This window comes from Protopterus annectens, chromosome 4.part0, assembly GCF_019279795.1.
Source record: "Protopterus annectens isolate FY-2018-M chromosome 4.part0, PAN1.0, whole genome shotgun sequence".
NCBI lineage: Eukaryota > Metazoa > Chordata > Ceratodontiformes > Protopteridae > Protopterus > Protopterus annectens.
This window is the reverse complement of record NC_056733.1, coordinates 1,039,474,374-1,039,497,939: the sequence shown is the minus strand read 5'-3', so window position 1 is coordinate 1,039,497,939 and position 23,566 is coordinate 1,039,474,374. Positions and strand designations below refer to the sequence as shown.

Here is a 23,566-nt window from a genome sequence, read left to right as displayed (position 1 = left end):
GCTACGAACATGTAAAGTTCAACATTTTGCAAGTCTAGCTTTTTATGTGGCCTTCTATTACATCATATTTTAGACAATTCCAGAACTACTTACTGCCAGAGGAATAAAGGACTGTGCAAAGGCATATGGTTCAGTCATTAACATTTGGAACCCATGATGGTACAGAAAACAGCAATCTTTCACAGATTTCTCCACGTCCTAGCATTGACATCATGTACATCATGTTATCCTAAACATGAGTCCAGTCAGACCAACCAATGGCATTCACATAGACAGACAGACAGAGAAATGCTTGCAACTAATAGTGCATATTGTGGGCTTTTGCCTAAATATTTTCTTCTGCTCATTTTTCAGTGTGATATGTTCAAGGGCAAAATCAGACATATATTTCACTTTTTGAAGTAAATTATATTATGCAAAGAGATATGTTAGAATTTAAATTAAAACAAAAGTTGTGTTTTATGAATGTGAGGCTAGCTATTGTTTTTGCTACTGCCTGTTATTTCAGGAGGGTTATTTTGCAATAATGTAGACTTGTGCTGTCCAGAGATGTGCTGTCTAGAGTGTGTGTAGAGAGGGGACTGGCTTTGGGATTATATTCTGGTGAATTTCTTGACATGCACTTCTAAAATGTATAACAACTCATCTGCTTAGCACGTGTCTCCTGTGCCTTTGTCTATAAATGCTAGGCACACATCCACTTACATACCCATGATTCAAACTTATGTATAGATACGCACACACACAGACACAAACACACACACTGGTTGGATGACGACAGTGCATAACACAGTGACCCAAGAAAGAATCTACTTATAACCTTTTAAGTCCAGAAATGTGTCAAGTCACATACCTAATCATTTAATATTCTGGTTATATGATAGGACAATGAAATGTTTTATTCTAAACAATATTAACATACATTTGGAAAGTGACACCAAACAGTGGGAACTGTAGTGACTAGGCTACAAATGCTCTGTGCAATCAAATTGCTAATAGCAGCCTATGAACTTATGAAACTACAATGGTTATTATGACTGGACTCATGACTAACATCCTCTGCATTATTCAGTGTTACAAACATGTGAAATGTGTGGTGAAATACAACAATATTGCATTTAATTTCTCTTCATTCCATAATTTTAATATTAGACTGTCTTCTTTAGCAGGTGCAAAGTCCTCCTTTTACTGGTTTGAACAGAGGAAACAGTGGGGTTGCACCAGTATTTACAAAGGTAGGTATATCTGTAACAGTTTTCATAGATGGATTGGGGCTGTTGTTGTCATGGATAAAGATAAGTACTATGCAAGTATGTTTGATGTGCTAGCTGATGTTGAAACATTTTTTACTGTTGATTTTTTATATGTGCAACGGCTAATTTATAGTCAAAACACAGTTATATGATTTACAAGTAAACAATTGTATGTCATTGGATGATTATACATTTATGGATGTTTCCAATCCAGTTATTCCCATAATATACGTACTACCTAAAATTCATAAAAATATCATCACCCCTCTGTTGAGACCCATTGTCTCAGTTTCTGGATGGATCACACAATTTGTCTGTTTTTTAGAAAATGATCTTAAACCTGCACTGCTTTTTGTTTAGAGTTTTATTAAAGATGCTAAATACTTTATATCTCCCCATCTATGGAACGGGCTCCCCATCTATGTGAAGCAGAGTTCCTCCCTAACCCAATTCAAGTGCAACTTGGACAATTGTATGGGAAACTGGAAATTCATCCCTGGTTTGGCACCTATGTCTCTAATGGACACAGGTAACCTGTAGATGGTTCATCTCCCAGGCCCATGCTTACACATATCAAGGGTAGCAGAACTTGTCAGAGATTTGGGATGCATGGCTAGGCTTAAAAAGGCTCTTGTGGTCGTTAGCCTAGTAAACACCTATGAACCTATGTAATAAAGTATTCCTTTTTGATAGACAATTCTATCATCAGGTGAAGGGAGTTGCAATGGGAACATAGGTAGCTAATATTTATGTAAACATTGCACTCACATGGGAGGAAGAATACATCTTTAATAAGAATGGTGTATATATTAATAATGTGATATTTTATAAATGCTTTGTTGATGATATTTTTCTTATTTGAAAGGTTAATTCACAACTTTTAATTGAATGTATTGCGTATTTATATTCAACTAGTACATTCTTAAGTGTTAAATAAGTAATTTCCACTAACTGTATAATTTTTTTAGACAAATATTTTTATTCAAGGAGGGAAGATGGGTACAAAAATCTATAAAAAATGGGTACTTTTCGGTTATCAGGGCAACACTGTTAACTCTAATAAACAGATAATGGTGTTACTAAAGTTGGGAAAAAGCTGAACTGCGTTTCTCTTCAGAAACACATGCTCCGTTTTTTTTTACTGTTAAAGAACAAACTTCCCAAAGGTTAAGCTCACTTACATGGTTCTGAATGAAGACATAAGTTTTCCTGAGAAATGACACATTAGTAATGGAAAGTAAAGATGTTTATTTATTAATCATAGTCTAGGTAGCTTTTCCGTGGAATAGTTAGTTATCTCCCCCCTTTTTTAGGTGGAAGATTTTTCAGACATTACAAAGAAATTAACATATTAGCAGTAGGATTTCACCGAGCAGTGTACATTGTGGGGTTCCTATTAGAATGACGAAAATGCATTTTGTCGAATGCATTTTCATCGACACATAAAGTGCATACAGGCAAAACAGCGAAGCAGCTGTTCAGCAAATTCTTTTCCTGGGAAAGAAGTCACTTGACCGCTTCGTTGCTTTGCCGTGTTCTGCACTGTAGTGTTGTCCGTTATAGCTCCCGAGTGTGAATGTGCAAGAGTTAATGACCTTAGGGTTAGGGTGCGGGTTAAGGTAAGTGCATATGTATGAAAGCGTTTACTTTTTTGTTTTTCACGTTAGATGTACAGTTGAGTTAAGTGCATATGTGTTTTAAGCTGTTTACTTTTATTTTGGGGGGGTAGAATTAGGGTTAAGGTAAGTGTGTATGTGTTTGGAACTGTTTACGTAAATGTGCAACAGTTACTGATCTTAGGGTTAGGGTGCGGGTTAAGGTAAGTGCATATGTTTTAAAATGTTTACTTTTTTTCCGTTAGATATAAGGTTGGGTTACGTGCACATGTGTTTTCTGCTGTTTACTGTTTTTTGGTGGGGGCACAATTAGGGTTAAGGTACATGTGCATGTGCTTGGAAGTGTTTACTTTTTTTTTTTTTTTTTTTGGTTCGAACAGCGATTTCTTTCCCTAGGAAAGAATTCGCTGTTCTGAGGTGTCGACATTTTCAGCTTTCACTGAAAAAGGGTTGATGAAACATCATTCACTGTTTTAAGCATTCGATGTTTCAATATAGACCCGACATTGTGATGATTTTTAGTTTGTTTTTTTTTTGTTTGTTTGTTTTAGGCATGCCTCCCAACTGCCTAGAAATACAGTATGTCCACATTTTGCCTTATATTTTGGTCTGTTCCTAATAACATTTGTGGCACTTAATTGAATACTAAAGTTACGAAACAGTAACAGTTTGTTTTTAGACATCATATCCTTCAGCAAATGGATGCTAATGCAAATTCTGTCATTCTGGCAACTTTATAAGTGTGTAGGAGCAACATTTAACCGTGTCATATGTGTATTAATCTCTGTAGTAATGGTATACTTACTGTACGTAAGTTATTTCTCACTTAGCATGAAGTCTTAAGGCAGAAGCGTACTCGTACATATGTGTGCTGCTGTCATAACGTTTAAAAACACTATGTCAGCCCAGTGCATGTTTCTTAATCAATCAGGGACAAGTTTCAACAGAATCAGGGAGAAATCCAAATAAAACCATGGACACTTTTAAAATATAAATACTATTAACACGAGACAATGGCAGAATAAGTGAATGTGAACTGATAAACATTTGCTGAAGTAAAATAAGTCTATAATTGTTATTGTCAAAAAATGTTTTCCAGTGTTGGGCTGATTACAGAAACAGCAAAACCACTCATTAACAGTGTTGCCCTGATAACGGAAAAGTATCAAAAAATATACAGACATCTTGTTATTTACATGGGAATATTATGCACCCTGACTAGGTTTACAATAGTAAAGTTCATAGTCAATTCCATAGAGCGAGTAGGTTAAACACCAAGGATGATGACTAGTTAACACAGACGAATGAGATGTAAACTGAATTTAATGCGAGGGATTATAAATCAGATCTTTTTAAAAGAATACGAACAGGGTATTAAATGAGAGAAATAGTTTAACCAGACCGTATTTTCTTAAGAACAATTAAATAATAGACAAATACATGAAACGCCTAGCTCTGAACCAAAATTAGATATTGCATTAAATATAATATGCATAGCAATAAAATAAAGAAGATTATCAAAGAAAATTGGTCAATTTTATGTTCTTCCACCACAATTAAAGATGTTATAGGCTTACAACCAAGGTTTGTACATAAGAAAGAAAGGAATCTAAGGCAATAGTTATATTACAAAGATTTTAATACACGGTCTCATACTAATGTAAATACAGTAACTAAAGGTACTGTCCCATGTTATAATTGTCAATTCTGTAAATATAGTAACAAACAAAGTGAGTTTGTACATCCAGTAAATAGAAAAGTTTTTTTACTTCCATTTTTTTGCAACTTGCAAAACTAAAAATTTTACTTGTTTAGCATGCTGTGAAAAATGTCCTTGTTTCTATGTGGGGATGACCAACAGCATGTTGAAGCAACGTATTGCAGAACATCCCTCAGACATATGTAGATGAGTAGAAAGCAATGCTTTAGAAAACCATATTTTTGATATGCAAGAAGCCCGTAGTTTTACATTTAGAGTGCTCAGTGTTGTAAAGAAAAATATTAGAGAGGGTGATATAGTTTTGGTTACTGAATATATGGAGATTAAATGCATCAATTATTTCCATGCAGATTAATAGGTTCATAGGTAGCTACTAGGCTATCAGCCCTAGGGCCTATACAAGCCTAGCCATAACGATTCCCTGGCTATTGCTTCCTACAAATATTTACTTTCCTGGATCCCTGTCTAGCAGTGATCCCCGGGGAGAATTTCCTATCTCCCATCCAATCGTCAAGTTTCCTCTTGTAGAGGGCCATTGAGGCACTCTGTCTGACATGTATGGGCAGCCTATTCCAGAGTATGGGGGGGTCTCTGGGTCAGGAACCTATCCCTCCAGCATGTTCTATTCATTGTGATGACTAGGTTAAGATCCCTGGATCATGTGGCTCGGAGAGATTGGGATTTCTTTAAGTGTAGCATGTTCAAAAACTCTGAGTTTGACATGGCCTTTTATGTTAGGCAGAGATCGACTCTGAGTAGGTGATATACGACAGAGTATAGCTGGTGTTTCTTTAGATGGTCAGCATAAGGCATCTGCTTTAGGCCTGTGATTCTTTTTGTAAGGTATTTCTGCAGCCTTTGTAGTTGTTGCAGATGTCTTGTGAGGTACATACCAAATGAGACAGTGTATTCTATAATGGGTCTAATGAGGGATGAGTACAGAGGGACAATGACCTCCTTTTTTCTGGATGAAAAGCCCTTAGTGATGAGGTGCGCAACGTAGAAGAATTTTCTAACTATTGTGGCTGTGTGGTTATCAAAGGTGAGGCCACTGTCCACCTGTGTCCCTATGTCTCTTATCACACTTTCGGTGTTTAGTGTACTGCCACCTATGTGGTAGTTCACAGATGCATGTTTTTTCCCAAAGGGGACAACTATACATTTTTTGGCATTTAGCTTGACCCCATGGATCTGGCACCAGGCATCTGTTTTGGTAAGGCCCTTTTGTAGTATATCCACATAATTTGGGGATACAATAATGGCTCCCAGCTTGCAGTCATCTGCGAACTTTGTAAACCAGAGTCCCTTAGTGTTGGTCTGTACTTCAGAGAAGCAGATGCCAAACAAGAGTTGTCCCAGGACAGAACCCTGCGGTACACCATTTGTCACTTGTCTGGAGCTGGATTTGGAGTCGGCTACTTTTACAATGTGTGTTCTGTCAGTAAGCCAGTTTGCAAGCCATCGAGTGACATAGGGATTAATGTCCAGCTTAGTAAGTTTATCTATGATTCCAGAGTGGGGAATAGCGTTGAAAGCCTTGGCAAGTTCCAAGTAGGCTGTGTGAACCACCTTACCCTTGTCCATGGCTCTGGAGACTGATTCGAAAGAAGTTGATCAGGTTCAGGAGGCAAGATTGGCCCTTCAATAACCCAAACTGGGTGGGGTCCAGTCTTTGAAGGTTGCCAATGTCTTTGTTTATAAGTTCCATGATATTACATTCCATGGCCTTGCAGATCAGGCTCGTCAAACTGATGGGATGGTAGTTCCCGGTATCCAAAGTGGATCCCCCTTGTGGAGTGGGATGACTGTAGCTGTGCACCACTCTGTGGGCATGAAGCCTGAGGTGAGGCTATGATTAAACATGACACATAGGTGAGGTGCCAGTTCCTTTTGTAGTTCATGCAGTACACAGCCCAGGATGTCATCTGATCCCATGGATGCTGTATTCTTGGCTTTGGAGAGTGCGTTTTTTACCTGAGTGGCCATGATTACCAGAATTTGGCATTCTTTCGGTATTGAGATGGGACCTTTAGGGGGTTTGGGGGGGGTGAAGTTGGCACTGAATCTACTTTCCCAGGATATTGGCAATGTCTTTGGGATCAGTATATCTAGTGCCATTCTGCTGTAGCTCAGAGCAGATCTGTATTGCCATTTAGATTATTGACATAGCTATAGAATGCCTTGTGTTTGTCTTTGGAATTTTTGGCAATTTTGTTTTCATAACTAGCTTTGGAAAATTTTATGAGGGATCTCAGCTTTCTACTGAGGCAGGTGAGGGAGTTTTTTGAATCCTGGGTTCTTCCTCTTTTCTGCAATAGTTTCTTCCTTCTGTTATACAGCTTGTTTATGGATGCCTATCCATGGTTAAATGAAATTACTAAAAACTACAAAAAACAAAAACACAAAAATAAAAATAAAACCACCACGGCAAATAAAAATCCAAAAATGTTTATTCCACAGAAACTGAAAGACTTTAGCGCCTAGGCAAAATACCTTTCAAGAGCATATTTATAATTAAATGAAATTAGAAGTTATGTACTCACCATAACGTTCCATCTGAGTAGGTGTATTCATTTGTCTGCAACCTGTGGGTTATGGATCCGATATCGGATCCGAACCGGCATGGTTTTCCAGCTATGGATCCAAGCTCTCAGCTCCTCCCCTCACCCATAATGCCCTGCTCTACCCTCATGACCTCAGATCGAGTTTGCCAAAGCAACAACACCCTGAAAAGGGTAACATAGAATATGCAGGAAACTGAAAGGCCAGGGGGATAGGAGGGCGGGATGGTTGCAGACAAATGAATACACCTACTCAGATGGAACGTTATGGTGAGTACATAACTTCTAAATCTGAAGTAGGATATTCATTTGTCTGCAACCTGTGGGACAGAGTCCCCAGCTACCTGAATCTTGGGCGGCCATCATGGAAGGATATTCCGGAGCACCGCGGAGCCAAAGGATGCTCTACCCCTAGATGCAAGATCCAACTTATAGTGGGAAATAAAAGTATGAGATGAAGCCCACGTGGCTGCTGCACAAATATCATCTAGAGGAATCCTAGCCTTGAAGGCTGCTGAGGTAGATACTGACCGGGTTGAATGGGCATGAACACCCTCTGGTGCGGGCCTTCCTGAAGCTTGATAAGCCAATAAGATGCACTGTGAAATCCAGCGGGACAGAGAAACTTTAGAAATTGGCTTGCCCAAATTGAATTTTGCAAAGGAAATAAACAACTGGTCGGATTGCCTATGACCAGCCGTCCTGTTCAGATAAAATCTAAGTTGCCTGTGAACATCTAATGAATGTAGCTTATATTCACCTTTGTTTTCATATTTAGGGAAGAAAACAGGGAGGTTAATGGACTGATTGATGTTTGCTTCAGAAGCGACTTTAGGAAGAAAGGACGGGTTGGTCCTGAGGTAGACACGGTCTGGATGAAATACCAAGTAAGGAGGTTTAGCTGATAATGCTTGAAGCTCAGAAACTCTCTTGGCCGATGTAATGGCTACCAAAAGGCTGTCTTGTAGGACAAGAATTTGAGATCCACCGTAGCCGCTGGCTCGAAAGGAGGCGGTCAAGGCCTGTAGGACCAGAGAGGTCCCAAGGAGGAACTGCTTGCTTTATAGGGGCCTGAGAAGAAAAGTACCTTTAAGAAAATTTTACACAATTTGGCTGACATAAGAGGATTAGAGTCATGGCCAATGTGATAATGATAAATTGCCGCCAGTTGTACTTTGACTGTGGAACTGCTGGCACCATCGTTAAAGAGAGTGGTTAGAAAGTCAAGCACTAAAGGAAGAGGAACCGTGAAGGGATTCAGGCCTTGCCGCTCCGCCCACAAAGAAAAACGTTTCCACTTGCTTCGTAAACCTTTCTAGTGGATGGTTTATGAGCTGCCACCAAAATTGCCTTAACCGGTGACGAAATACCGGGAGTCCTAATCAAGAGTGGAACTGGAGCAGCCAAGCGGTCAGCTTCAGGTTGTCCAGATTCGGAGGAGGAATGCAGGATGGATGGGATATCAGATCCGGATGGGATCTAGAATCCAAGGAGGATTCACCGAGTGAGACCTTAGGAAGGGGAACCAGATCTGTCGAGGCCAGAACGGAGCAATGAGAATCATTCTGCAACCCACCCGAGAGGCTTTCTGAAGAACTTGGAGCATCAGAGGCAAGGGTGGATAAGCATACAGAAGACCGGGTGGCCAAGCATGCACCAGAGCGTCTCTTGGGGTACCTCCGGGAGGAGGTATCAGAGCGAAAAAACTGTCGCACTTGGTGTTTGAGGGAGAGGCAAAAAGATTGCATGAAGGGGTTCCCCACCGTGCGAATATGCGTTCCGCTACTTGACAATTGAGAGACCACTCGTAAGGGGTCAGAATGGTGCGACTGAGCTTGTCCGCTAGGATGTTGGACCGACCCGGAATGTGCGTTGCTATTAGAAAGCGGTTGGGGGAGATTGCCCATTCCCAAACTCTCATGGCTTCTCGATAAAGAGGGTAAGACCTTGTTCCCCCTTGCTTGTTGATGTACCAGACAACAGACATGTTGTCCGATTGAATCGCAATTGTTCCCAAGGGAAGAAAGTCCTGAAGTGCTAGCAACGCTAAGAGCACTGCTCTCATCTCTAGAACATTGATATGCAGTAAGGTCTCTGAATCGTCCCACGTGCCTTGGACGGTCCGCCCAAAAGTGCCCCCACCCGAGGCAGGAGGCGTCCGTGGTCACCGTGGCGAGAGGGGGAGAAGCACAAAATGGGCGGCCTCTGTGGAGATCCGGGGAGTGGAGCCACCACAAGAGGGACCGCTTGCAAGCCTTGCTGATCGTTATGGGATGATGCATGGGGAGAGCAAGGTATGACCACTGTACTAAGAGCGTCCATTGTAGAATGCGAATATTGAGCCTGGCAAGAGGAAGAAGTGCTATAGCTGATGCCATGGACCCTAGAGCCCTCAGGACCAACTCCGCCGGAACAGAACTTGAGTGGAGAATGGCCCGCACCTGGAGCTGCAGATTTTGAACTCTGTCCGCAGTGAGGAAGGCTCGTAAACTCCTTGTGTCTAGCCTGGCCCCTATAAAATCTAAGAGCTGTGTGGGCGCCAGGTTGGATTTCTTTGTATTTATTGTGATGCCCAGAAAAGGAGCAAGATGGAGAAAGGAGTCTCGCGCCAATAAAAGTAGATGCCTTGTTGGGGCGGTAAGAAGCCAGTCGTCCAGGTAGGGAAAGACCTGCACCCCCTGAAGCCTCAGGTGGGCCGCTACCACTGCTAATACTTTGGTGAACACCCTGGGGCTGTGGTGAGACCAAAGGGAAGGACCCGAACTGGTAGTGACTGGCTCCCAGCCGAAGCGGAGAAACCTCCTGGAGCGCCTGTCCATCAGGATGTGGTAGTACGCGTCCTTGAGGTCTATCGAGCACATCCAGTGATTTTCTCCCAGAAGGGGGAGAATAGATTGCAGAGTGACCATTCGGAATTTTTCTTTGGGGACTGCCAGATTCAAGAGAGAGAGGTCTAGGATTGGTCTTAGTTCCCCGCCTTCTTTGGCACTAAAAAGAATCTGGAGTAGAACCCTGATCCGATCTGGTCTGGGGGGACGGGCTGGATGGCTCTTTTCTTTAGCAGATGGCCAATTTCTGCCAAAGCGGCCTCCCGTTGACCGGGTGGGACGTCTGGGAGGGATTTCAACTTTGGAAGGTGAAGGAAAGGGATGCGATATCCTCTGGATATGATTTGGAGAACCCAGCGGTCCGATGTTATGGACTCCCATGCCGCTAGGTGCCCGAACCCCCCGACTGCCTCCAGAGTGGAGCAGTCGGGCAACCCCTCAGGGTTGCTGCGCGGGCCGTTCAGAGAAAGGTTCCCTGGACCCAAAGTTTCTGGGAGCCCCTCTGCCTCTAGGGCGGCGTCCTCCCTGTCCTCCTCTGCCATGGAAGGACTGGTTGTCCGGAGCAGGCTGGGACTGCTGCGACTTCCGGAACCACATCTTCTTCTGACCCTTTTGGTTCCTAGAGTAGGGCCTCTGGGGTGCAGAGAAGCGGATTCTGACGGCAGACAGCGTCTTCCCGTCCTTCTCGCTCTGGGTCAACGTCTCGCGAACGGTTTTGCCAAACAGAGCAGAACCATCAAAGGGGGCGTTCGCAAATGACACTTTGAAGGGCTCAGAAAAATCGCAGTGACGGAGCCAGGCCTGACGTCTAGTGACTAGTCCTGTCCCCGCAGCTCTAGCGGCGCCTTCCGTTGCGTGGGAGAGTAGCCGCATAGAGGTATTAGTAACTGACCTAAGAGTGGCCATACGAGTGGAGTGCAGAACCCTGTCCTCCTCCGAAATGGACTCTGGGGGGGATGCAGCGTATTCTTTAATAAGATCTCGCTGCATCCTAATGACGTGCCAAGTAGTTCAGCGCCCTTACCGAGAAGGTCGCTGAACTAAACATCCGCTTCCCCAAGCGGTCCATCATCCGAGACTCCTTGCTCGGGGGGGTGGACTGAGGGACTCGCCTGAGTCAGTTCCCCCTTGGTGGCCGCCGTCAACATGGCATCTACCGGAGGCCCCTTACTCCAATGGGCACGGTCGGACGGTGGGCTAAGGATCCTATCTGGCCTCTTAGGAATTGGCTCCACGGTGTCCGGTTCCTTCCACGCCCTGGTGGTAATAAGGTACACCAGGGGGTCGGCAGGGGGGGACACCCAAGAGGTAGACGGGCCCGCTTCAAATGCCTCCAAGAACACGGACTCGTCCGAGGAAGACTGCGGGCAGACCACCCCCTTATACGGAGCATTTCCATGATGTCTCCAAATGAGACATCCTCGGGGTGACCGTGGGGAGCCTTCCCCTTCCTCCAAGTCCGTGTCTTCTGTGAGAGACTCGGGGAGTCAATGTGCCTCCTTTGCACGTATGCTTGCGAGGGACATCCTCTGGGGGGCTGTCAGAGGAGTCCTCACAAGCAGCAATTTGTTCCATAGGAGCAACTTGGGGCACAGAAGCGGGCTGTCCCAGGGGCCGGATGGTGGAAGCCTGGCCCAGTGCAGAGGGAGCGGGACGGAGCCGAACAAGTGCCGGGGTCCGGAGACCCTCAACAGGGCCCTCTCCACTACATCAAACGCCGAAGGGAGCCGACCTCGGCGAAAGGATCCGACAATCGGCTCCTCGGATCCGAAGAATGGATCGGAGCCGGCGCCGCTCGGATCCGGCGACAGTGCGCTCCGACACAGACGGTGCCGAAGGAGCACTGATCCCCCCGGATCCGAGGCTCGGATCCAGGCTCCGAGAGGTCGGATCCGACGCACTCGAGGGCAGGGTCGGATCCGAAGTACCAAGTACTATCGGCGCCGACCAACCCCCGGCCCGGCTGCTCGGCTCCAGCTGCTCCGAACCCGGATAGCGGGTCGGAGAAGGAGCAATAGGTTTAAAAGGGTGTTGAGCTCCCCCCCAGAGGGGGGGGAGGCAAGAGCACTCCCATCTGCATCTGGGCCTGGATGAATCTTCTCATCATCCGGTCCAGATCAGCATCCGAAAGGCTATATGTGGATCTCGACGAGGCTACCGAGGTAGGCCTGGAGTGCCTCCTCGATAGCCTCGACGGAGATCGGGTCTCCTCCTCTTCAGGACCCGGTGAAAAGCACACTGGGGACCGGAGCCGAGAAGGAGGAGACCAAGCCGACAACGGAGCCGGGAGAAGCCGCTTGGCTGGCGGGCCGAAACAGAGGTCTCGGCCCGCCGCTTGTGGTGCTTCTCCCTCCGGTCCTTTTTCCTAGCATCCCTCTCCTCTCCAGAAACGGGAGGTTGAGTCCCAGGAGCAGGAGGGGGTGCCATGGAGGAATAACCAAACCACGGTTACTCCCGAAGGAGCGGAGGTCGGAGCCGAGTCCGGCGGTAAAAGGCCCGCCAAGACAAGCTTGGACCTCCGCTCCCTCAGTGCCCTGGGGTTGAACCCTGCACAAATGGAGCATCCAGATGTGAGGTGTTCAACCCCCAGGCACTTAACACCAGTGTGGCCATCAGCCGGGAGAGCTTATGGCCACACTCCGAGCATTTAGAGAATACAGATTTGGGCTGTTCAGCCATCCAAATCTATACAGCTACTAATTAAAAGTAACTAAAACAAATACAGACACACAGGCCCAACACACACACACTACGCCAACAGCGAGGGGAGGGAAAAAAAATACTTAATTTAACTCTAAATAAAACTATCAAAGAGGGATACCTAAACTTTCACACAAATATGCACAAAAAACTTCAAAAATTCTGAATTAACAGATATAAAACTAGCACTTAGCTGAGAGCTATAGATACCAATCCAGTCACCAGCGCGGCAAACGAGATCTGAGGTCATGAGGGTAGAGCAGGGCATTATGGGTGAGGGGAGGAGCTGAGAGCTTGGATCCATAGCTGGAAAACCATGCCGGTTCGGATCCGATATCGGATCCATAACCCACAGGTTGCAGACAAATGAATATCCTACTTCAGATCTGTAATTATTAAATCTGTTTTTTAGAAAATATCTCAGATTGTTTAATGACATTTATTGACTTTCTGAGTGATTTATTCTGTCTGCATTTTGTTAATTACTTTTATCTGTGATGTACAAATATGTGACTGACTTTTAGTATTTGTTGAAGCATTGAGGAAGAATAAGTCTCAAAAGCTTTACTGAAATAAAATATTTTTTGTGTTTTACACAGTTAACTTTGAAGTTCTTTTGTTGTTTCATTGTTTTTCTTGAACTTTACTGTCTTAGTAAGCACTGATTAAACAAAATACATTGTAAGATTTTTTTTTCTATGACACTGTGATCAACAGACAAATTCTACCTACTTTAAAATACATGCATACTAATGTAGCAAAGTAAAATTTAGCGGGAAAAGTAATGGTACTAGGATTTTTATCAGTGTGTATAAAATAAATTTCAGAAATTTGAAGGTGGACAAAAACTGAAATAACACGTGATGTCATTTTTTAGTATAAAGTATGTGGTGTTTGGCTTGTTATACTTAACATTCATTATGCCAGTTCATTAAGTGTGAAGTTCAAAGGACACAGAGCTTCTGAGTTCAAAGCTTATGCATCAAGAATATCAGTGCTTGATATTCAGGCTGTTCCTTCCATTAGGAGACTCAATATATCATAGTGCAGTTTTCCAAGATGGTTGCACACTGATCAGCACCTTAACTTCAGCTCTCCCCATGTGAAAAAAGAAACTAAAAGAGAAGAGCCTGGAACTCTGACACTTTTAGTAAATTCAGTGACTGGCTAGTAAGTACACTGCCTAGATGCCAACAAACAAGAAACTAAGAGAGCATGAAAGAAAATAAACTATAAAACGTAAAGAGAAAACACTGACTGGGAAGAATCCTGCAGCTGTTCAGCATAAAGCAGTTCAAGCTCCACCTTTAGTGCAAGACGTGGCTTCTAGTAATCTAGAGGAAATGTGCTCAGAGCTGATTAAAATAAACAAACCACTGAAGGAGTACATCAACACAAATAGCAAAAGACTGGAACAATGGAAGAAGCTTTAAACAAATATTCAGACAAGCTGATAGAACTGCAAAAATCAGAAAATGAAATGAAGAAAAGGCTGGCTAAATATGAAACTGCTCCAGAAGAGAGGATTCAAAAAATTGTATACAGAACAGATCATATAAAGAAAAAAATGAAATTTTCTGCTATACTCGACAAACTGGAAGGAACAGACTTTAGTAATTTTATGAAGGCACAAGCAAGTAACTGAACTGGTATTCCACAGCAGGGATTTTTAATTGAATAGGCACACTGTGTGTATACTCCAAATCTGGCCATGAGAAAGAAGATGCAAACCTACCAGCAGAAAAAACTGATCCTGACAAAGTGATAGCAAAGCAGCAAGTCTGAAAAGTTGGAGACAATAGAGTGTTTTTGGAAAATGATTATTCACTGCACATCAGGCAGAAGAGAAGCAAATTTATTTCAACAATGAAGGAATATCAAGGTGCAGGTGTGAGACTCAATCTGTTGTATCCAGCTGTCTTCAAAATATTTTTTCCTTAAGGATCTAAGTTATTTTTTATACAGAACAGGCTAAGGAGGAGATACAAAAGTTTGTCCAACAAAAAGTGAGTCATCAAGCAGAATGGGACTCTGCTTCTTATTTCTAACTGATAACAAAGCACATAGAGAGACTCTGCCAGTGAAACCTTTTCCATTGTTCCAAGGGAAAATGTTTGAGAGATAGAAAAAAGCACAGGGGTTGACTAGAAGAATCAGGACTACATTGGAACTGAACCCGAGTCTAGAGTTAGGAGATGGAGGTGAACAGAAGGAAGATTAGTAACATAGAAAATAGTGAATAAATGTGATGTTGCAAAGCATCAATCAATCGCACTTGAGAAATAAGGCTGTGCAAGAAAAAGTGAAAGAGTCGACTTTTTTGACTTTGTTAATCTTGTAGGGAACTGAAACGCATTTGCCTCACTTCATGTTATTAATGTTTGGAAAGAAGCTGAGGGGAGGGGAAGATGAAGGAATAAGGTAATTCCAAGTAAAGCAATTTCTGTTTTTAATGTTATTTCTATGAAACTTTTCATGATATAAATTGTTTTATAATAAAGTATTTTAGTTGTATATGATAAAGATACTAAAATAAACAGATGTCTTTCTTTCCTTCTTATTTTTAATATTAAAAAATGTAGGCATTACAATGCAAAAAGAGAAAAAAAATGTCTAGAAAGAATATTTAAGTTAATAGGCTGTAATCTTGAGTTGTTGTGGGGTATGAAGAGCAAAAATACACACATCATAATTTATGTAGAGCTGATATGTTTTCTCTGACTTTTGCATAGGTAAATGTCTGGATTAAAATGCTTAACTTAATCTAATATGTTTTAAGTGGAAACAAGTGAATAAGAGAACACTGAATATGATGAACAGTTTTCCTTTAGCAAAAATGTTTCAGCTTGTCTTTAGAAGCTTGTAGTTGAGGATAATAATACAGATTTGTGCTACTGGCAAGGGATGAGGATTATGCTAGCATGTACTTAAATTCCACCTTAAACTGCTATTATGAAGCATAAAAAATTGGGCAAAATAATCATCTTTCAGCAGTGAATATTGCTTAGAGGTGGGGACTAGACTTTGATTTGCAACAATTTGGATGTATCTGGGGGGGGGGGGGCCTAGAAGGGAAAGTATAACAAAAGAGGGTAGATTTCTGAACAAATGCATGAAAATATTTGTATGGAAGACAAATTTGGTAGTAGGAATTCAGAGAGTATTTAGTTATTATTCTACAAAGTACAATAACTGGGTTAGACTAGACAGAAATTATATTTCACAGAAACATGTACATTTAATTGTGAACTTTGGCACACATCCAGTAACTATTTCAGATCATTGGTCAATAATTACTAAGATAGAAATGCATGGTAAAGATATGAAGGTGGGACACTGGTGCTTCTTCACCTGCCTATTAAATGGAGACAAATTTAAATAATGGGTAGTGGAAAGCATTCATGAGTTACTAGAGAAGATAAAAAGTACTCCAGAGGCTATAGCTAGTGAGTTGGATAAAATGAAAGTAAGAGTTTAAAAACAGAGTAGAAATAAAACAAAAGAAAAAGAGATATGGTTAAGAAGTAACACACAGTATTTAGAGGGACTGACAATGGTTACAGTATTACAAAATAAGGGGAATGTCACAGAACAAGAAGTGGCACAATTGCAGAGTGCTAAAGAGAAAATAATGGAGATCTGGATAAAATGCAGGAGTTTAGAAAGACAGCAGTTAAGAAACTATTTTTTGATAGCAACTCCAGAGCACAAAAACTTTTAGCACAATGACTTAGGCAACAGAATGTTTGAAAGGGTTGTTGCCAAACTTAGGGAGCCAGCCTGTATTAAGGAAAAGTAACCAGAGATCCTTAGAGGTTTTAGAGATTTTCCAGAAATGTTATTAAAATTTATATAAAACAGAGGAATGTGGAAATAAAAAAACAGAGTACAAACAGAAATAATATATGTAAGACTTAATTATGCCAAGGTTAGAGGTAGACGTGGCTCAATAAAGAGTTATGTACTTACCATAACTTGGAATCTGTGCTATCCAGTGTCATCATTCATCATGGATGGGTCTTGGATCCGACTTCAGATCCAAGCTGGCAACTAATGGACAGATCCAGAGCTCAAGATCCTCCCCTTTCCATAATCCCCTGCTGACCTGTAACCCACAGATCGAGTTTGCTGGATGAAGAAAAAGGCACCATTGCCTGCCCAGGAGACTAACTATCCCCAAGAAGAAACATCCCTCCAGTTCTAATAGGTCCCCAGAAGGAATGGGGAAGAAGGGCAGGAATGTGATGAATAATGACACTGGATAGCACAGATTCCACATTATAAGTGCATAACTCTTTATCTGATGCTATCCGTGTCATTATTCATCACGGATTGGTCAGAGTCCCCAGCTACTATGTACCCTGGAGGCCTCAGGGAAGGATATGCCGGAGTACAGAGGAACCAATGGAGGCCCTGTTCCTAGACACCAAATCCAATGTGTAGTGTGAAACAAAACTGTGGAGATCAGACAAAGTAGCAGCAGCACAAATCTCACCCAACAAAAGCTTAACCAAAAAGGAAGACATAGTCACAGACCTAGTGGCATGGGCTTTAACTGGTCTGGATAACTCCATGTGCCTGCTGTCATAAATGTAGGAAATACAGCTTGCAATCCATCTGGAAATAGTTAACCTTACTGACCACCATACCCTTTCTGGCCTGAGAAAAGGCCACGAAAAGCTGGTCTGACTTCCAGAATTCCTCAGTCCTCTTAAGATAAAGGCATAGCTGCCTTTGAACATCTAATCTGTGTAAGGAATACTTTTTATTAGAATAATTAGGGAAGAAAACTGGAAGTTGAATGGATTGGTTGAGTTTAACCTCCGAAGCCACCTTCTGGAAGAAAGAAGGATTTGTCCTAAGGGATACCCTATTTTTGTGGAAGACCATAAAAGGGGGTTTAATACTGCAACTCAGAAACTCTCTTGGCTGAAGAAGCTGTCATCCAACACAGGAACTTAAGATCACAAGATGCAGCCAGTTTGAATGACTTTTGTGTCAAAGACTGCAACATTAAAGTCAAATCCCTTGGTGGGGAGAGATCCTTGATAGGAGGTCTAAGAAGAAAGTCTCCTTTGAGAAAGGCTTTGCAGAGTTTAGAAGAAAAGGTGGGACCCTCATTTAAATGGAAATGGCCCCAACTGGAGTTTAATTGTGGAGAAGCTAGCACCTTCCTGAAAAAGAGAAGTCAATAACAACAAAATGTCAGGAATTGGAGCTGCAAAACGATCTAAATTTCATTGTCTGGCCCAGATAGAATATCTTTTCCATTTACTGGAGTACACCTTCTTAGTAGCAGACTTCTGAGAAGCTAAAATGATATTTTTAACCAGAGAAGGAAGCCTGGACTGAGAAAGGATTACTGGAACTGGAGAAACCAAGCAGTTAAATGAAGGGTTTGTAGGTTGGAAAGAGGAAGCCCCCAGGGATGGGAAATGAGATCCAGAAAGGGATCCCATATCCAGGGAGGATATTTCAGATGAGACAGAAGAAGGAAGAACCACGCCTGATGAGGCCAAAAGGGGGCAATGAGGATGAGAGGTCTCTTCAGGTGGCAGGCTTTCTGTAAGACCTTGGGGATTAGGGGAGTTGAGGGGTAAGCATAGAGAATTCTCGATGGCCAGTCATGAACCAGACTGCCCCTGGGTGATTACCCAGTTGGGGGGATCAGGGCAAAGTAGTTGCTGCATTTGTGGTTGACTGGGGAGGCAAAGACATCACAGCAAGGTTGACCCCAATGGTCAAATATCTGACGTGCCACTGATGGGTTCAAGGACCACTCGTGAGTACTCAAGATGGATCTGCTGAGTTTGTCGGCCAGCATGTTGGAACTGCCAGTTATGTGAGTTGCAAGAAGAAAGTGCCTGGAAGACATCACCCATTCCCACACTATCATGGCCTCTCTGCACAGAGCATAGGACCATGTTCCCCCTTGCTTGTTGAAGTACCAAACTATCTCCATGTTGTTCATTTGAATTGCTATAGTCCCGAGAGGGATATATCCTGAATGGCTTGCAACATTAGAAGGACTGCTCTCATCTCCAGGACATTATGTGCAATTTGGTCTCTGTGGGGGACCATGTGCCTTGAAGTGTCCTTTCCTGAAAATCCCCCTCCACCCCAGTAGGGAGACATCTATGGTCACTGTAGCCTTGGGTGGGGAAGACAGATGGGTCTACTGAGTGTCAGGTCCTGAGACTGAAGCCACCAGGCAAGGTGTTTTCTGCTCACCTGAGTCATCCTGACGGGCATGGACATGGGATGAACCTGAGAGGACCACTGAACTGCCAAGGTCCACTGTAGAACCTGCACGTGATACCTGGGGTACTGACTGAATGGCAGTCACCACTGAGCATAAAATTTGTAGAATTAGGTGGGCTGCTGGAGCGATAGACCTGATCCCAAATAAGCTGAACTCTGTGGGAAATGCTGCAGTCTCTGACACTTTGCCCAGTAGAACCCTAATGAACTCTAGGTTCTGGCATGGAGAAAGATTTGATTTGGGTAGATTAACCATGATGCCGAGATCCTGAAAGAGACTGGGGGTATAATTGGTAGCCATTGGCAGTTGATGCCTTGTGGGGGCCGTGAGGAGCCAATCGTCCAGGTATGGAAAGACCTGGAAGCCTTGCAGCCTGAGATGAACTGCCAACACTGCTGCACATTTGGTAAACACCCAGGAGGCTGTGGTGAGTCCAAAGGACAGGGCACTGAACTGGTAGTGACTGACCCCTAACTGAAAGTGCAGGTGCCTCCTGGAGTATCTGTTCATCTTGATGTGATAGTACACGTCCTTGAGATCCACTGAACACATCCAATCATTCTTGCACAAGAGAGGCAGAAAGGACTGAACAATGACCATCCAGAACTTGGACTTCTGGACTGACACATTTAGTTCACTGAGGTCCAAAAGTGGATGCAGGTCCCCAGTCTTTTTTGACACCAAAAAGAAGCAAGAGTAAGTTCCAGACCCTCATTGTCCTTCTGGGACCTCTTCGATGGCTCTTTTTAGAAGAAGGTCTTGAACCTCAAGATGGGCCAACTCCCTTTGGTGGGGTGGAACATCTGAGAAAGATTTTAATACCGGGAGCACTGAAAGAAGGGAATGGTGTAACCCCTGGAAACAATCCTTAACACCCACTGATCTGAGGAGATATTTGTCCAGGCTAGAGGGTGCAGGGAGAATCATCCCCTGACTGGTTCCAGAGCAGGACAGTTGGGCAGCACTTCAGAAGCACTGAAAAGGCTTATCCGAGAAGGGTTCCAAGGAGCCCTGATTTTGTGGACCCCCTCTGCCTCTGGGGCATTGTCTACCATTGAATCGTCTGCCCCGGCTTGTGGAAGAGGATTCTTGGGGAGCCTCTTGGAAGGAGGACTGAGTCCTGCAAAACCAAAGCTTTTTACTCCCTTTCTGATTCTTAGAAAAGGATCTCTGGGGAGTAGAAAACCTGTTTCCCACTGCAGACAGAGTCTTGCTCTCCTGCTGACTGTGGGTCAATGTCTCCTTGATGGAAGGTCCAAACAAGGTCAAACCATCAAAGCAGGCATTGGTAAAAGACACCTTGAAGGGTTCCGCAAACCCACAAAGGTGAAGCCAGGCATGCCTCCTGATGGTGATTCCTGTGCCAGCCGCTCAAGAGGTGGCCTCTGCCACATTGGAGATCAGCCTTATCTAGGCATTAGCCAGGGAAGTCAGAGTGGACAGCTTAGGAGAAACCAGTTTAAGGCTCTCTGGATGCAGCAACTCTTTAAGGGAAGTAGTGAGTTCCAATACCAAGTCCCTCTGAAGCCAGGTGAAATGTGCCATATAGTTGGTTGCCCTCAGTCTGAATGCAACTGAGGCAAGCATGCACTTTCTGAAAGGGTCAATCACCCGAGACTCTCTGTTCAGGGGATGGATCAAGGACCTCTGCTCTGCTAGCTCCTTTTTGTAGCAGCGACCACCACAATGGCATCTACAAGGACACCCTTACTCCAAAAGGCCTTATCTTTGGGAGGAACTGAGGAATTTTTGCACCTTTTTGGGTACCAGTTCCACTGTGTCCAGCTCCTTCCACATCCTGCCAGCAAATGAGTTAGTTCTACAAGATTGTTGGCAGATGGGGACACCCAGGTAGAAGATGGGCCCACCCCGAAGGCCTTCAGGAACACTGATTCCTCCAAAGTTGGGGTGGTGGAAGACCAACCACCTCTTTGCTTGAGGATGACCCAAAAGGACACTTCCTAAGGTGGAAGTCTGGCAGACCCATCTCCCTCCTCTAAATCTGTGTCCTTAGTGAGGGACTCTCTAGGGGAGTCCAAGTGCCCCCTCTTGTACATCCTCTTCTGAGGGGGTTCCTCCACCGTGTACTCTGGGGAGTACTCAGAAGAGGCCGGGACCCCAAGTGGGGTAATGCCCATCTGAAGGCACTCACAGGGAGGCTGATCCTGGAAGGATGATGAGGCCTCACTGCCCAGAGCTGAAAGGGGCTGAGGAGGACCTAGAGACAAAGGAGAAGTAACTACCCCGCCGGAGAAGGTCCTCTCTATCGCCCAGAAGGCCAACAGACTAGACGAGGCCCCCCACTCCTCTCCCATGGCTGCAGCCATCTGGGCAGGAAGAAGGGACCCTGACACAGCACCGACATCTCCAGATGATATCGGTCCCGAGCTATCCAGTGCAGAGTCCTCAAGGAGAGGGAACGGTCCCAAAACTCCAGTCCCAACCCCACTCATCAGGAACAAGCACAGATCTCATGGGGCCAAGCCACAGCATGTTCCGAGGGCAGTGAAACAGAGCCTGCCAGGGACCCTGATGGTGTCGGGAATGAAAGAATGTTAGACATCATTGGGCTCTCACAAGGAATGCTCTGGTCCTGGCGATCCAAGCCCAGTTGGGTTGGATGAGGAGAGTGAAGTCCCATGGATGGAGAAGGTGCCCTAAGCAACTGTGCTAGGGATGGCAACAAGCCCAACTCAATTTGAGCCTTGAGGAAACTCCTCATTATCCTATCCATATCTGTAGGCAGCAAGCTTCTGGAAGACCTGGAAGATACAGAATAATGCCCGGACCTTGCTGGAGATGCCAAAGTTCTGCAATCCTGGGAAGGGGACTGATTCCAATTCATCAGATATGAGCTCTTGGACCTCAAGGGGGAACTTTCAATGACTACTGGATCCAACTGAACAGTCAGATCTGAAGACCTAAAAGGATCCAATGCATTAACTAGTTCTGCAGACAGATCCGACAGACAGGTTGGATCAGAAGACGGTTTGTGCCGAGTCGAATCCGATGGCCTTTGAGACACTGATGCCTCAGATCCAAGAGAATGATCTCAGGCTCTCGGAGGGGAAAAGCTCAGATCCAAAGCCAAAGAGGCTGGGCTTGGATCCAGGGATTTGCAATCCTAAAGCCTCGGCTTTGTAGACGGGGATTCCTTAGAGGAAGAGGAAGTCTTTCTCTTAGGATATGAAGGAGTTATAGAGGGGGAGCCTGAAGTTAAAGGATCCCCTTTAGCTAGCTCCCTTAGCAATAATTTGTTTCTGTGATCCATGAGAGCCCTGGGGTTGAATGCAGCACAAATGTCACATTCAACCTTCAGGTGAGACACTCCTAAACAGTAAGCACACTCCTCATGCAAGTCAGAATGAGGCATCTTCTGACTGCATGTGGAGCATCTCTTAAAGCCCAAGGGCTTGTCAGACATTTTCAGAAGAGACAGCCACACAAACACAAACAGCCAAGAGAGAGAGAAGGTACCACACGCAATTTCAGGAAAGGAGAAAGGTAGAAGACACCCAAAAAAGTACTCTTTCTAAATAAATAATTAGCTATTTAAATAAAAAAATATACATTAACTAGAAAAAAGCTATGGAAAAGGACCCACTGAAAAAGGTGGGAACCCAAGGGACAAACCCTAGATGGAGTATAGGGAGGGGAGGAAACCAAAGACTAACTACACTAACCTGTAAGAAGAGGTTAAGACAGCACTAAAGATAAATGGAAGCATGAGAAACCCAAAATAAATGGCACTTATCTGTTCTTCAGCTTGAGCTACAGGAATCATGTCTTAGCGTTTCTGTGGTAAATTAGATCTGAGTGTTACAGGTCAGCAGGGGATTATGGGAAGGGAAGAGGCTTGAGCTCTAGATCTGTTTATCAGTTGCTGGCTCAGATCCGAGTTCATATCCAAGACTCATCCATGATGAATAATGACATGGACAGCATCAGATCTAACAGTTAAGACAGGAGGTGATTAGATAAAAATAGTTATTCCTGAGGAAATTTGGAAATTAGGAAAGAAGAAAGATTAAAGATCTAGAAGATTTGGTTTTAGCAGTATTTTAAAAGGAAGGGAAGCACCAACATCTTGGAAGAAAGCTGTGGTGGCTATGTTATCTAAAGAGGGGAAAGATTCTTCAGAGCCAGCTTCATATAGACCATTTCAATTTTAAGCCATGATTATAAAGTGTTTATGTCTACACTAACTAAAAAATGGCAACGTTGTTGCCAAAATTGATAGATATGGATCAATGTGGTTTTGTGGAGAGGAGGCAAACATTTGACATTTAAAGAATAATCATGATCCAGTGAGAAGCAGAATTTAACAAAATATCTCTGTTGTTGGTGGTTCTTGATATAGAGAAATCATTTGACATAGTAAAATGGGATTTTATGAGTAGAGCATGAGAACCATTTGCAATCCCTGATACAATAATAAGGTTAATTAGAAGGATATATGAAGGATCAGAGGCAAAAATTAAAGAGGGATGATTCCTCTCAGATAAGCTGTATTTGAACAGAGGAACCAGATAGCGTATCCTCTTCCCCCTTTGTTAATTGCCTTATATTTAGATCCACTGGTAAAAAGAAATAAGGGAGTCAGAAATAGAAGGATATAATGGTAAT

The 23,566-nt window shown here is 43.6% G+C and overlaps 1 protein-coding gene across 1 annotated transcript in view; it reads left to right on the top strand.

The window, feature by feature from the left end:
* MYOT (myotilin) overlaps positions 1-23,566 on the top strand; it is a 1,852,166-nt gene that overhangs the window by 508,827 nt on the left and 1,319,773 nt on the right. Inside the window, exon 4 of the mRNA XM_044068976.1 lies at positions 1,167-1,235. Within this exon, the coding sequence (XP_043924911.1) occupies positions 1,167-1,235 (69 nt within the window). The remainder of the gene's footprint in view (positions 1-1,166; positions 1,236-23,566) is intronic.